Raw genomic sequence first — 13014 nt, 5'->3', positions numbered from 1 at the left:
TCTACAATTCTTGCATTGAAAATTTTTTGATAAGACTTACCGTTTTGCTGAAAATCTTGAAAAACCAGTTTTTGTGACCTTTGACCCCCCGTAAATTTTTTTCCAGGCCTCGGATCGATGAGGACTTTTTAGATTTAATTTATGATGGTGTTTTCAACAATCCTACCAATTTTCAGCTTGCTGGGAATTAATGTAACCTCGAATGTCTAAATTGACCGGACTATAAGTATTTGTTTTTATTGTTTTTTCAAATAAAATAAAAAAATGAGTACATAGCTACTGAGTTGTAGAAAAAACACGCCTAATAAAAAATTATTAAAATTATTTTTATTTTAAGTGGGCGAAACGCTTTATAAATTTGGAGTTGAGGTCACTTGAACTTTAAAATTGTATGTACAACATTTCGTTATTTTTTTGTTTCAAATTATAAAATTAAACAATTTCAGTTATATTGTTAAATTTCAAAGTGAAGTATAATTAGCTCATGCCAAACAACTTGGATTATTAAAAATTTTTGTTTTTAAGTATGGCCAATTTAATTTAGAACTCAATAGATAAAATGTACCTATCATTTTTCTGTCCATTTTTCAATGCTTTATATATAAAATTGTGAGAAATAATTTTTTGTATAAAGCCAAAGAATGGTTCAAATTTGTTTCTTCACAAAAATGTTCTTCCTCGCTAACGCTCGCAATTTATATCAACCAACTTATTCGCCCTTTTTACCAATTTAAACTAGACATGCCGCTGAATATTCGGGGATTTTTTAATTCGTTTGCGGTAAGCAGAGCTATTGTAAACTTTTAACTACGAATCCTTAAAAAGGATATTGGCAAGTTTTTCGCTTCGACACAGTTCTAATGACCATTTGCTTTGCGGGATTAAGAATCGACTGCAGTTACATATAGTTGATACAAAGTATTGTGATTCCTAAAAAAATTTTGTTAATTTTGCTACGGCTATGATCCTAGCCTAATAGACCAAGAGCCCACAGCAGATTTTGGAGTGGAGGTATAACAGAAAATGGGTCATATAATATGTGTAGGTTATAGAGTTCTGATAAAGAATTCGAAAGTCTGGCAGGTTTATTTCACGGCATTCAATGGTTTATGGGGAGTTGAAAAATGCATTTTTTCCGATTTTTGTGTCGAGTATATAACCACTTATATTCCATAGAGCCGATAGAGGGCGATAACTTGATTGCACAAAGTTCGGTCCCAGACATTTTATTCGCGGCATTACCCTTGCCTGACGTTCCCGAAAAAGATAAAAAAAATCAGTTTTTGATGTCGGAGGTATAACCACAAGTATGATATATAAGAAAATCAGGAAAAATACCTTATTTATTTTCCATTAAGAGGTAGTGGTAATTTTTAAAGAGTTACCACCAGACGGCTATAAATCAAGCAAAAAATAACATTCCGACTTTTGTATGAAAATCGCTATTTCGGGACTCTTCAAGTATGTCTGGGGGGGGTCCCCCAGTCCCTTTTGAAAATAATGTGTCCCTTCCAAAAAGTCCGCTTGTTAAAGTTAAGCCTTAACTAGATTGACCACTTTTTGCATACGTATAGAAGAATATTTTTTCGCTAGCGCAGTTAGGTTGCAAAAAAGAGGCCACTTTTAGCAAAAAGTCGAAAAGTGAAAATTTTCAAACTCATTTTTTGACAGTTTTTCCGACCACAAAATTAAAAGTAATGATGCAGAAAGCTTATTTTTTGGTTTAAAAACAATTTTTGTAGTTTTTTCCAAAAACAAGAGAGAAATAAATAATTTTTACTTCTGTAAATTTCCCACTTTTTCACTTTTTAGGTCATTGTAGTTAAGGCTTTTATCAATTACTTAATTTCATAAAACAAAAACATTAGTAGTTCACATGATATTATGTCCGACTGAACCAAATAAATATTTCAAGACATTTAAGTGAGTATAATAATTATACGAAATCAAAAGTAGTTTTGGTTTTTGTTAATTTCTCGAAAATCACAAGATATTTTTGGATCCGGTTTTCTGTTTTTGTCAAAAAACAAATAAGAGCATTCAATTTTAAAAACTAAATTTGTACTTGGGGCCATTTGCTGAAACGAAACTTAAATATTTTCTGTTGAACATAAACTCTTATTCTCTACTTTTTCTTCTGTGTAAACTGTCACATAAAGAACAAGACCTACATACTTAGGATTGAATTTGGTAAGCTAGAGCATTTTTTAACGTTAAATACATTCATGAGTAGAAGGTAGAACACATTTAAAAGTAGGGGATTTTTGAAGGGATGGCATTTTGAAAGTAGGGCATTTTTGAAGATACATACGAATTAAAATTTATCTTATTAATTTTTAAATTGATCTCTCCTTTTTCTGCGTTTTTAACTCATTTTCTGTAAAAAAAATAAAATTAGAAATTAGAATAATTTTGTTGGAAATGCTATCATTATTCGTGAAAAGGCAATTACTTACAGAGAATACAAATAAAATTTAATACTTTTTTCCGAAATTTTCAGATTTTTAAAGCATATGTACTTTGTTTTGTACTGCAAATAAATTATTTATTTCTTGCTTTTGGACCGAGAGCATACAGCAAATTTTGGGAGTGGAGGTATTTTCAAAATGTTAGTACGCAGTTTTATAGCTTTATGAATCCTGACTCATATTCAAATTGATGTTATAATTTTTTTCCGCCCGAAAACTAAATAAAGCCGCGAATTTAAACTGCCTGTCTTTTGAATTGGATATCAGAACCCATGAAGTTATAAAACTGCGTACAACATTTTGGTAATAAATACCTCCACTTACTAAGGGCTCTTAGACTAAAAAACATTCAGGAGGATCAACAAAGTTTAATTTAAAAGCAGCATGAGACAACAAAAAGTGCATAAGAACGAACCAGACGACTAAGAAAGAAGTTAAATCATGTTATTGGAATAAATGAAAGCGTATAAAAAATCAATTTTCGTCAGTGATTTTTGAAAATTTGAAAAAAGAATTATTCTAGTTTTTAATTGTTTTATATAAAAAATATATGTAACTATCACTAAAAATTCACAAATATTTCATTTTTTGTTTTTAGGGCAACGGCCAGTAAATATCGGTAAAGAGTAAAACAGATATTCCTATTCAATACAACACTACTTTACAAATAAAATTCACTTTTTGCATTAATAACTACTTATTGAAGAGCATTATTAAAAAATAATGATTTTTTTTTTTTTTGAAAACGAGAATCTTCTTTTTATGGTACCTTAGGAGTACATACTGTCAAAAACATCTTGAAACCAATTCTATCCATTTATTATGTTCTATAAATTAAAAAAATCGATAATTAATTAAAAAAAATTATTGTAATTTGTTTTGAATTCCAGAAATAAATTGTACACAACCCGCCATAGATGATTTTCCCAGAGATTTGTTTACAGAGGCGCAAAGACAGTCCGGTGCTGTAGTACTTCATGTGATAGCCAGCTTATATTTATTTCTAGCATTAGCTGTAGTATGTGACGAATATTTCGTACCTGCAGTCGAAAAAATCTGCGCAGGTTTGTTCAATTTGTTCGAATAAAACCAGAGATTAATATAATTTTTTTTCTGTAGCGCTTAATATGTCAAATGATGTTGCGGGAGCAACATTTATGGCAGCTGCAACATCCGCCCCAGAACTGTTTGTGAACGTGATAGGAACATTTATCACAGAAGGTGATATTGGAGTTGGAACCATTGTTGGTTCGGCTGTGTTTAATATACTAGCTGTAGCAGCGTGTTGCGGCATAGGAGCTGGAATGGTAGGCTTGTTGAAAATTATCAAAATTTCAATTTTACGTACGTATCAAAGGTTCAAATAATATTCTTTTATAGACGATACCATTGGATTGGTGGCCATTAACAAGAGATAGTATTGCGTATGGAATAACAGTGGCAATTCTTATTTGTGTGATGCACGATGAAAGAGTTGAATGGTATGAAGCTCTAATATTGGTTTCTTTATATGCAGTATATCTGGCTGTTATGTATTTTGATAAAACTTTTCAAAAGTGCGCCAAAGGTTTGTAAATTTATGTTGTTTTTTTTTTTTAATAATTTATTCTTTTTTGTATTATACACACTCCTACAAACATATACATTTAACACTAGAAATTCTATGTATGCAGGTGGTGTCGAACATGCAAGAACACGCAGTAGATCTTCAAACAGCAGCATACAGACAAAAACAAGCAATGAAAAGGATCCAGGTTAAACATTTAATACATATTTCGAGTAGCTTTTGAAAAACGGATATACCTTATTATCTTGTTATTAAAGTTGATTATATTATTCAACTCTTTACCCAAAATTTGGTGTCGGGCCTAACGCGGTTCTTACACACTCAATTAGATTTGAGTCAATCTGTAAAAATCTAAACATAAAGTTTTGATTCTCATTCTCGTTAAGCTTTGACTTCATCGCTTCGCCATCATGTTTCTTTGTGACGTTTAAAGTGTCCTTAAGAAGTTCCTAGCAGTGAATTCGCTTTCAGTAGAGGAAAGCGGGGCATAATGGGCCCCTTAAGGATAAATCAACAAAAAACATACCAAAAACATGTTAATTATGTTTTACAATTTAATTCATTAAATGAACATTTACTACATAAATTAAGTAGATATAAAATAAATAAATTTAAAAATTCTTCAATTTGTATTCAAATAAAAAAAAAAATGGTTTAAAAACCATTTTGCCCCTAGCATGGTAAATAATTACGGCGACCATATTTCTAGAAGCGAAACCCGGGACGGATACAAAATTTGTTAGATCGTTTTGAAAATAATGATTTTCCAAAAAAAAAAAAATCAATATTTTAAAGTGAAATTTAGCTGTGTTTTTTTTTTTACTCTTCCATATGTTTTCCATTATTAAAAAAAAACTTTTCCTGGTATAGCATTTCAATCTGACAAATACAAGCTGGAGGCGAAACGAAAATTTTCATATAAAACCAGCACAACGAAATCGTAAACCAAAATGTAGCTTTTCGTTGCACATTACGCACCTTAAACCACGAAATTCTTACCAGTGCTAGAATATTTGGAGTTTACGGGACACTTATCCGTCCCTGGTTTCTTAAATGGTCACCGTAGGCATAATGAGCACAGGTAAAAAACGGTGGATATTGGGTTAATGATGTTACTGAAACGTCTGCAAATGTGAATCGATTCATCATCTCCATCCTCCTCGCCGGCAAAGAGCAATGGACCCACTTTCCGTAGGCTCTGCATGACACCCATCCTTCTCTTGATTCGGAATACAAATGTGAATGTCTAGTGATGTGTCAACTCGAGTTACTAACCCGAGTAAACTCGAGTTAAAAAATTCAACTCGAGTTGTAAAACGTCGAACAAAAAAAAAACTGAGTTCTCTTCTCACCACAAACCTAACTAGAATACAATTGATTCGACTACAGCTAACTCGACTGAACATGAACACTGAATACCGTTAGCAAAGTTTGGTATGAAAGAAATCGAATAAACCTAACTCGAGTTGCAGTTCTCGTGTATGAACTCGTGTCATGTGTAAAGTGTAGGTAACTTTACTTAAGCCTGGTACGCAGATCGAGCTAATTTTTAGCCGAGATAAAATTCGATAATAATTTGTATGGTATGCATTTAAGATCGTCTATTATCGCGATCTGCGTACCAGGCTTTACACATGACACGAGTTCGTACACGAGTTAATGCAATTCGAAAACGTTAATAAGGAATTTCATATGTATATACATTAGGGTGGACCAAAAAAAAATTATTTTTCATTATTTTGATTTGTTCTACCGATAACTTGTTTTCTCGACACAAAATAATGCTACCCTAATTTTTTCAGAATTTTTCGATGATGTTTAGGGGTTGCGCGCACCCCTTTATTAAAAAAATAAGCTCTTTTAGTTTTTAATTTTTTTAAAGCTTAAATAATTTTTTAATCGAAAAGCTGTTTGAGTAAAAAGTATTGAGTATCAATAGATCTACTTCCCTCAACTTTTCTTAAAAAAAAAAAAATATTTTTGATTGATTCCCAGGCGTTAGAAGTCGAAATTACTGGTAAATGCTGGGAAAAAAGATTTAAAACTATGTTTTACTGTTTTTTATAACGGTTAAAATTATTTTTATAGTATTCCTCATCAAATTTACTATAAAAACCGTGCTTTTATATTGCTCAATTCTTCTTAAATTGATAAAAGAAAAATAATTTTTAAAAAAGATTGTAACAAAACAAGTGAAGGAAAAATGGGGGAGGGTACTATATCTTGGGCGCCGAGATTTGATAACTGTATTTTGTAGAAGAGTTAAATACGATCATTTTTTACTATGGGAGGGGTGGTCACATCACTACAAAGGTCCACAATAAAGAAATTTTTCATCTTCTTCGCTTTCCGAAAATTCTATTTTCTTCTTTTTTATTTTTGCGAAGAGCTTTTTTCTTTCTTTGAGGCAGATTTGAAGTTTGGAGTTTCAGCCTCAATGGGGACCCATGGCCATCATGCCCCGCCCATTATTCCCCATGTCTTATTTTATTAAACAGTTGTCTATATTTTTGTGTCAAGTAACTTAATTAAATGGAATAACTAGATTAAGATAAAATAAATAAACTTACTTTATTCTTAAATGAGAAAAATTAAACTTAAAATGCACTCATAGCCTAAAAACAAGAATTTTACTTTGATTCAGAAATACATCAACTCAGTTGATAAGTCGATCTGAGTTCTATTTCTACCACTGCAATGAGTAATAAAGTCGGCTTTATTTGATAATAATGTCATTTAACACTACAAGAATATGTGACTGAACAATGCTATTTAAAATTAATACCCTAAAATTTATAAAATGAAAGTTTTTCGCACTTTTTTAACTTCAAAGAGTTGTTTTATTAATGAGGAAGTACGAACACAGATATATTTGATTTCTTTGAAAAGAAATTAAGTACATTGAATTCTTAAACAAAAAATAACAACAAAATCATTAATACAGTTCAAGTTTTTTAGGACAAAATAAATAGCACACTTCCTAAAAACAAACAAAAATTAACAAAAATTTTAACACAATTAAAAGAAAATAACTAGTATTTGGTTGGGTAACCCTTATTGTTAATCACAGCGTAAAACTGGCGGTTAATATACGAAACAAGACTCCAAAATCGTTCAACAGGTACTGAGTTGGTACTAGTCGAAATTCCTGCCAAAGCTTGTCCAAATTTTAGGTATCAGATCTATTAATCGCTTTTCCCACGTCACGCTACAAGCCCTCAATAGGATTCAGATCTGGGAACTGGCCTGGCAATTCCATAACACCGACTTTTTGGACGCATAGCCATCGTTTCACAGACTTAGTCTTATGTTTTGGAACGTTATCCTGTTGAAATGTCCACTTTAAAGGCATTTCCTTCTCAGTAAACGGTAGAATTGTGTCCCTTAGGATTTCCTTGTATTTAAGGTGGTCCATAATACCCTCAATCCGATGAAGTGGCCCCACACCATGCCACATACCACAAACAAGAATACTAGCCCCACCATCCTTAACAGTCTTAATGTTATACTGCGGGTCACATTTCAATTGCCCCACGCGGAGAATTTCCGTATGGGGCATTTGAAAATGCCTCTTATGCCACATTTGGGGCATTTCCAAAAGCATACATTTGCTGCAGTTATGGATATTGCTAATAAGATGGAATTAAAATTGGAAGTACACACATATTATCGCAAAACATAAAAACCGAGACGATTATGAAGGAAGAGTATTTTCGTAGGTCAGTCTATGTTCCATTTTTGAACCATTTATACAGTTAAAAAATTGACATAGATTGGTTTGTTCGTTGAGTCGTTCTGGTAGTGAGTCCCATGTCAACCACCCACTATCTTAAGGCCCCGCTCGCACTAGTTCCGAATTAAGTTGGAAACAGTCACTTTGCATTTCAAGTGACGATATGTTCCCCAAAAACATATTCAGCTTAAGTTTCGTATGTTTCCATACTTGCAGTTTGGCTGCTATTTTATACCGTCAATTTCATTATAATCTTTGAACAACAACATATTCAGCGCTATTTGTGAGTTTCACGTCAGCAAGATTCCACCCGGAAAAATTAAATTTCACTTTTTTTCTAGGTTTTGTGAGTTGCAGACGACGAGTTGTTCGCGTCCCGAATTTCGTATTTTGAACTTTTTTCAGTTAATGAGATAAGCAGGGGCTCATTCCGCAAAAGTGAGTTTCTATGTGTATACGAAAAAAAAGTGTTAATTGCCTTGCGAACAATGCACAGAAAAACTTACGCAAAAAAATTCACACTTGCGGGATTGGGACCAGCCCCCAGCTCACTTAAATTTTGGTAAAAAAAAAAAACAGTTTAGCGGAAAGTGCTAATTTCCTTCCGGTGAAACTTGCTCAAAAGGGCTGATTAATAATAAAAAAAATAGTAAGTTAATTTTTTGAAACCCCCCCTCGAAATTTTTTTCTGCGTTCGCCCCTGGTGGTCGCGATGAACTTCTCCACCAGCCACCACTTCAAGGCTTATCCCTGTATAGGAGAGTAAATATAAATACATATATAATAAAATAAACTTTTTGAAATATTAACATTATATCCGTTTTTGAAAGGTCACTCATCAAATACAATATACACATACATACATTACACTACTTTATATTTGCAAAGTAGGTACGTTTTCTTTATTACACATTAAAAAAAAATCAGGACCTAAGGTGTTTTAAATTAATATTCAAACCTCTTTTTTATCACTCTATTAATTATTAAAATAAAAAAATAAGTTTTAATACATCTTTCAATTCAGTTTTCATTTACTTTTTCAAAATCAAACCTTTTTTTAATTCTAGTTCCATTTAGTATCTCGAAAAACATTCAAAATTAGTTTATTCATTAAGAATTATTTCAAGCTCTTTTAAAGTTGAAGGAGTAAAAAATATGGCTAGAACTTCGGAAAAATTAAAGCTACGAAAAATTAAAGCTATGAGTCGAAATTCTAACGCCCATATTATTGACAAACAAAACAAGTTTTTTTTTATCAGAACATTTTTTGTGACTCCTTAAATTGGCAATACCTCTACCAATTGGCAAATAAACCGATGCCAAGTCTCTAAATAATAGTACCAAGTTTCGGAAAATTTGCACATTCTAACATTCATTAAACATATTTTGAGATAAAACTTGTTTTGAAATTGGTCAATAATATAACCGTAACAAAATTTTAACCACACATTTGCACATTTGTATTCACTTACAAAATATAATTAGGTATGTAGATAATAATTGTGCTTCAAAAATATGTAAAAAAAAATCTCGGCAGTACATTTAAAAATTGAGTGATATTTTAGAAATTGAAATATTGAAATAGAAATTGAAATAGAAATTAATGGCGTTTTCGATTGGCAGTCCGGAAGCGTCCGGAATCATTCTGAAAAAATTTTATTCACACAAAACTGTCAGTTTTGTACGAATAAAACGCTTTCAGAATGATTCCGGACGCTTCCGGACTGCCAATCGAAAACGCCATAAGTGATATTTTAAACAACAACCAATTTCCATTCGAGGACAAAGTATTTATAAGCGCATCAACAGTTTGTTTAACTTTTAATTTTCAGACCCCGTACAATCTTTTAAATTTGACGGAATTGAATATAATTCTGTACCTACACATAATTTCTTTTATTTATTTAAAGATATGTGAATACCTATCAAAAAAGCAGTCCCCAATAAAATATATGAAACGGGGCTATTGACAATGGGTCAAATGGACTTGATTAATTATTCCGAACACCTCATAATAAAACTGCATATTCATATAATGTGAAACTCATATGTATAGTTTGTTGAGAGACAAATATAAAGTAACTTATTTGAAACTTGTTGAAATAAGCCCTTAGAAGTTTAACACTAAAATAGCAATTTATCTCGTATAAAGGAAAAACATACTCACACATTTTATTTTTAAATAAGATGTATTCTGACTGATGCTTCCAATATTTAGTATTTTGTTTAAACATTTACCCATGATATATTTAATTGGAGATTACAACAAAAAGTTAAAACTACTATAATTATTTTAATTTTCTCACAAAGAAATTGTTGAGAACCGTATTTGCCACAACATGTCAACTATACAGCTTAACGGTGGCGTGAACAACGACCCTCCGAAGCTTCAACCACCTTCGGGTCCAACATCACACCAAATGGCGGCAGTTGAGGTATCCGAAGTTGAATCATCACAAGAAGAAGAAGTTGAAGAACGCTATTCACTGATTCATTGGCCCAAGGGGAAGAGTTGCTTCGCACAGTTCACTTGGCTCATTATTTGGCCAATTCATCTTCTATTCTATATTGCTATTCCTGATTGCAAGCGTGCCAAAAATAGCAAAATTTTCCCAGTTACTTTCATGATGTGTATTGTTTGGATTGGATCACTGTCATATGTGGTGGCCTGGATGATTACAATTATTGGTATAAATTAAGAATTTTTATTTTCTTTTTGAACCAATCTGATGTTTTTAAATTTTTTTTTTAAAGGTGATACACTGAAGATTCCAGACTCTGTTATGGGTATAACATTCTTGGCAGCTGGTACTAGTGTTCCAGAAGCAGTTTCAAGTGTAATTGTTGCCAAACGAGGTGAGTTTGTGTTTGTTGTTGTAAAAAGTCAATAATTAGTAAATAACATTTATATTTCCAGGACACGGTTCAATGGGCATTTGTAATTCAATTGGATCAAATACTTTTGACATTCTACTTTGCCTTGGCGTTCCATGGCTCATCAAAGCTGTCTTTTTCCCAATACAACCCGGCCAAAACTTTGTCGGTATTAATTCGGCAGGATTGGAATATTCAGCAATAACACTGTTATCAACATTATTCTTGTTGTACATAACATTTTCGTGTAACAAATTCAAACTGGACAAGAAAGTGGGAATCGCATGCCTGGTCATGTATTTGGTGTTTTTAGTATTTGCCTCATTAATAGAATTAAATGTTTTCTTCCGAGTGAATCTGCCAACTTGTGGACGAACATAGAACTTTTTGGCGTTCATTTCATAAGCAATTTAGAACAATATTTTCGGTTGTTCATTTCGTCGGGTATTGAGATAAAATGTTTATTTTTTTTTAAGTGTAGTTCTCAATGTAAGCCTTATCCCTTCTACATTCTTACTTTTTATTTTTACTTTCTTTTAATTTAGTTTTTGTTGTTGTTGGTTTGTTTATAATAAATGTAGTTGTAATTATTGATTTTTTTGTATATCAATGTAAACCAATTACAACGTTAACTACATAATAGAATAGAACAATACATAAAATCGATAAGGCAGTAAAATCAAGATTGTAAAATGTAAATATTTGTCAGACAAAGTATATTTGTGAATCAGAAAATTAAAAAAAAAGAAAAAAAAACAGCAATTTCGAGTTTACATTTAGTTTCATTACCCAAGGCAATATAATATTTATCTAACTAAAAATGTTTTGATGCGCAAAGCTTTTCAATGAAGTCCAGCAAACAAAATAAAATAAGATACGGAAGTTATTATTTTTTTTTTTTCAAATTTGTGTCCCCCAATAAATGTAATTTTTTAAAGTTTCTTTTGATCTTTTTCAACCAACTCCAGATACAAAAGGATGTAACATAATGCTTAGAAAACGAATTTGTACAATGAGTCTTGATACTGATTTTTTTAAATGGTCGGTAGCAAATAAATCGTCAGTGAGTATTCAATAATTTTCTTCTGCAAAAACTGATGAACATCACAGCAGTAAGGATATTTCCGAATTCTATAAATTGAAAACATCAAGCCAATAAAGTTATTGCATTTAAATATGCTTCGCATATATAATAAACTTCTGCATCGAAACATTTTAGGCAAATTTGTTTTTTTTTTACTTGGTATAAGATCATCTGTTTTTCTCTGTTTAAGTATATTAGGTAGTGTGTATGTATACCTATGAAATGCATTAAATCACTTAAATTTTAATAAATAAAACACAATAATATATTTTTCTTTTGTTTATTTGGTTGCTACCGAAATAGAAAACCAATAACCATGGCGAGCAAGATATACTAGTTTTAAGATTTGTAATTTTTAATTTAAAAATAAAAATGAAAACAAAAAAACAGAGAGACAGAGAGACAAATTTTAATTTGCTTTTTTTACTTTTAATCACAGTTCACAAATATATGCATATGTATATGTACATAAGGGTGTCCGTTATTTCCCAAAGTGATGTTTTCGGAGGAGACACCCCCCAGATCGAAAGTTTAGGACCTAAATAAGGGGAATTTAGCAAAAAAAATTTTTTGCAGGTCACTAACCCGTGCCTCATTTATGTATGAGTTAAAAATTTCCCATACAAATTTGGAAGGGTTAAGTATGAACCTAGAGGCACGGGTTAATGACCTCCAAAAAATTTTGTTTTGCTAAATTCCCCACATTTAGGTCCTAAACTTTCGATCTGGGGGGTGTCTCCCCCGAAAACATCACTTTGGGAAATAACGGACACCCTAATGTACATAGATCAGCTCCGGAGCATAATTTCATGTTTTGTTTCGCAAAAGGATAAATGAAATAAAATCACTCAATAAATCATCGAAAAAACCTGAAAAATAAATTTGTTTTATAAACAGAATTTAATTTAAAGTAAAATGCCCGACTGGCTGACACGTACTTGTTCGTGTAGTCCAAAGTATATACCTAAACATAGGAAACTAAAACTTTGGTCAACTTATTAAAAATAAATTAATACAAAATTGAGAGTAACAAAAGAAATATATATGGTTTTTATATTTCCCGAAACTTTTATTGAGAATTTGTTTAAATTTCATCATTAAATTATTTCCACCACCGGCAAAAATGTATATTTTTGAGATGTCCACAGGATTATGTACTTGTTTTGTTTTTTGTTAGGTTTGTGTATGTTTATTTTTTGTTCTTATAATATTTTTTTTTCAAGTGCTATTCAATTTCGATTTTGATTTCGTGCTGTTGGCACCTAGGCCAAAGTTATAAATCACATTA

The 13014-nt window shown here is 31.5% G+C and overlaps 1 protein-coding gene across 2 annotated transcripts in view; it reads left to right on the top strand.

Moving 5' to 3' along the window:
- LOC129908678 (sodium/potassium/calcium exchanger 3) overlaps nt 1-11236 on the top strand; it is a 41953-nt gene extending 30717 nt beyond the window's left edge. The window contains exons 2-8 of one of the 2 annotated variants that reach the window (XM_055985348.1): nt 3359-3532; nt 3588-3775; nt 3849-4035; nt 4142-4222; nt 10079-10456; nt 10523-10624; nt 10686-11236. In XM_055985348.1, the coding sequence (XP_055841323.1) occupies nt 3359-3532; nt 3588-3775; nt 3849-4035; nt 4142-4222; nt 10079-10456; nt 10523-10624; nt 10686-11023 (1448 nt within the window). In that variant the 3' untranslated portion in view covers nt 11024-11236. The remainder of the gene's footprint in view (nt 1-3358; nt 3533-3587; nt 3776-3848; nt 4036-4141; nt 4223-10078; nt 10457-10522; nt 10625-10685) is intronic. The other variant, XM_055985349.1, reaches the window with a different exon arrangement.
- The last annotated feature ends 1778 nt before the right edge of the window (nt 11237-13014 follow it).

Source organism: Episyrphus balteatus, chromosome 2, assembly GCF_945859705.1.
Source record: "Episyrphus balteatus chromosome 2, idEpiBalt1.1, whole genome shotgun sequence".
In the NCBI taxonomy this organism is placed as follows: domain Eukaryota; kingdom Metazoa; phylum Arthropoda; class Insecta; order Diptera; family Syrphidae; genus Episyrphus; species Episyrphus balteatus.
The sequence above is the reverse complement of the archived record's forward strand: the minus strand, read 5'-3'. Positions and strand labels throughout refer to the sequence as shown.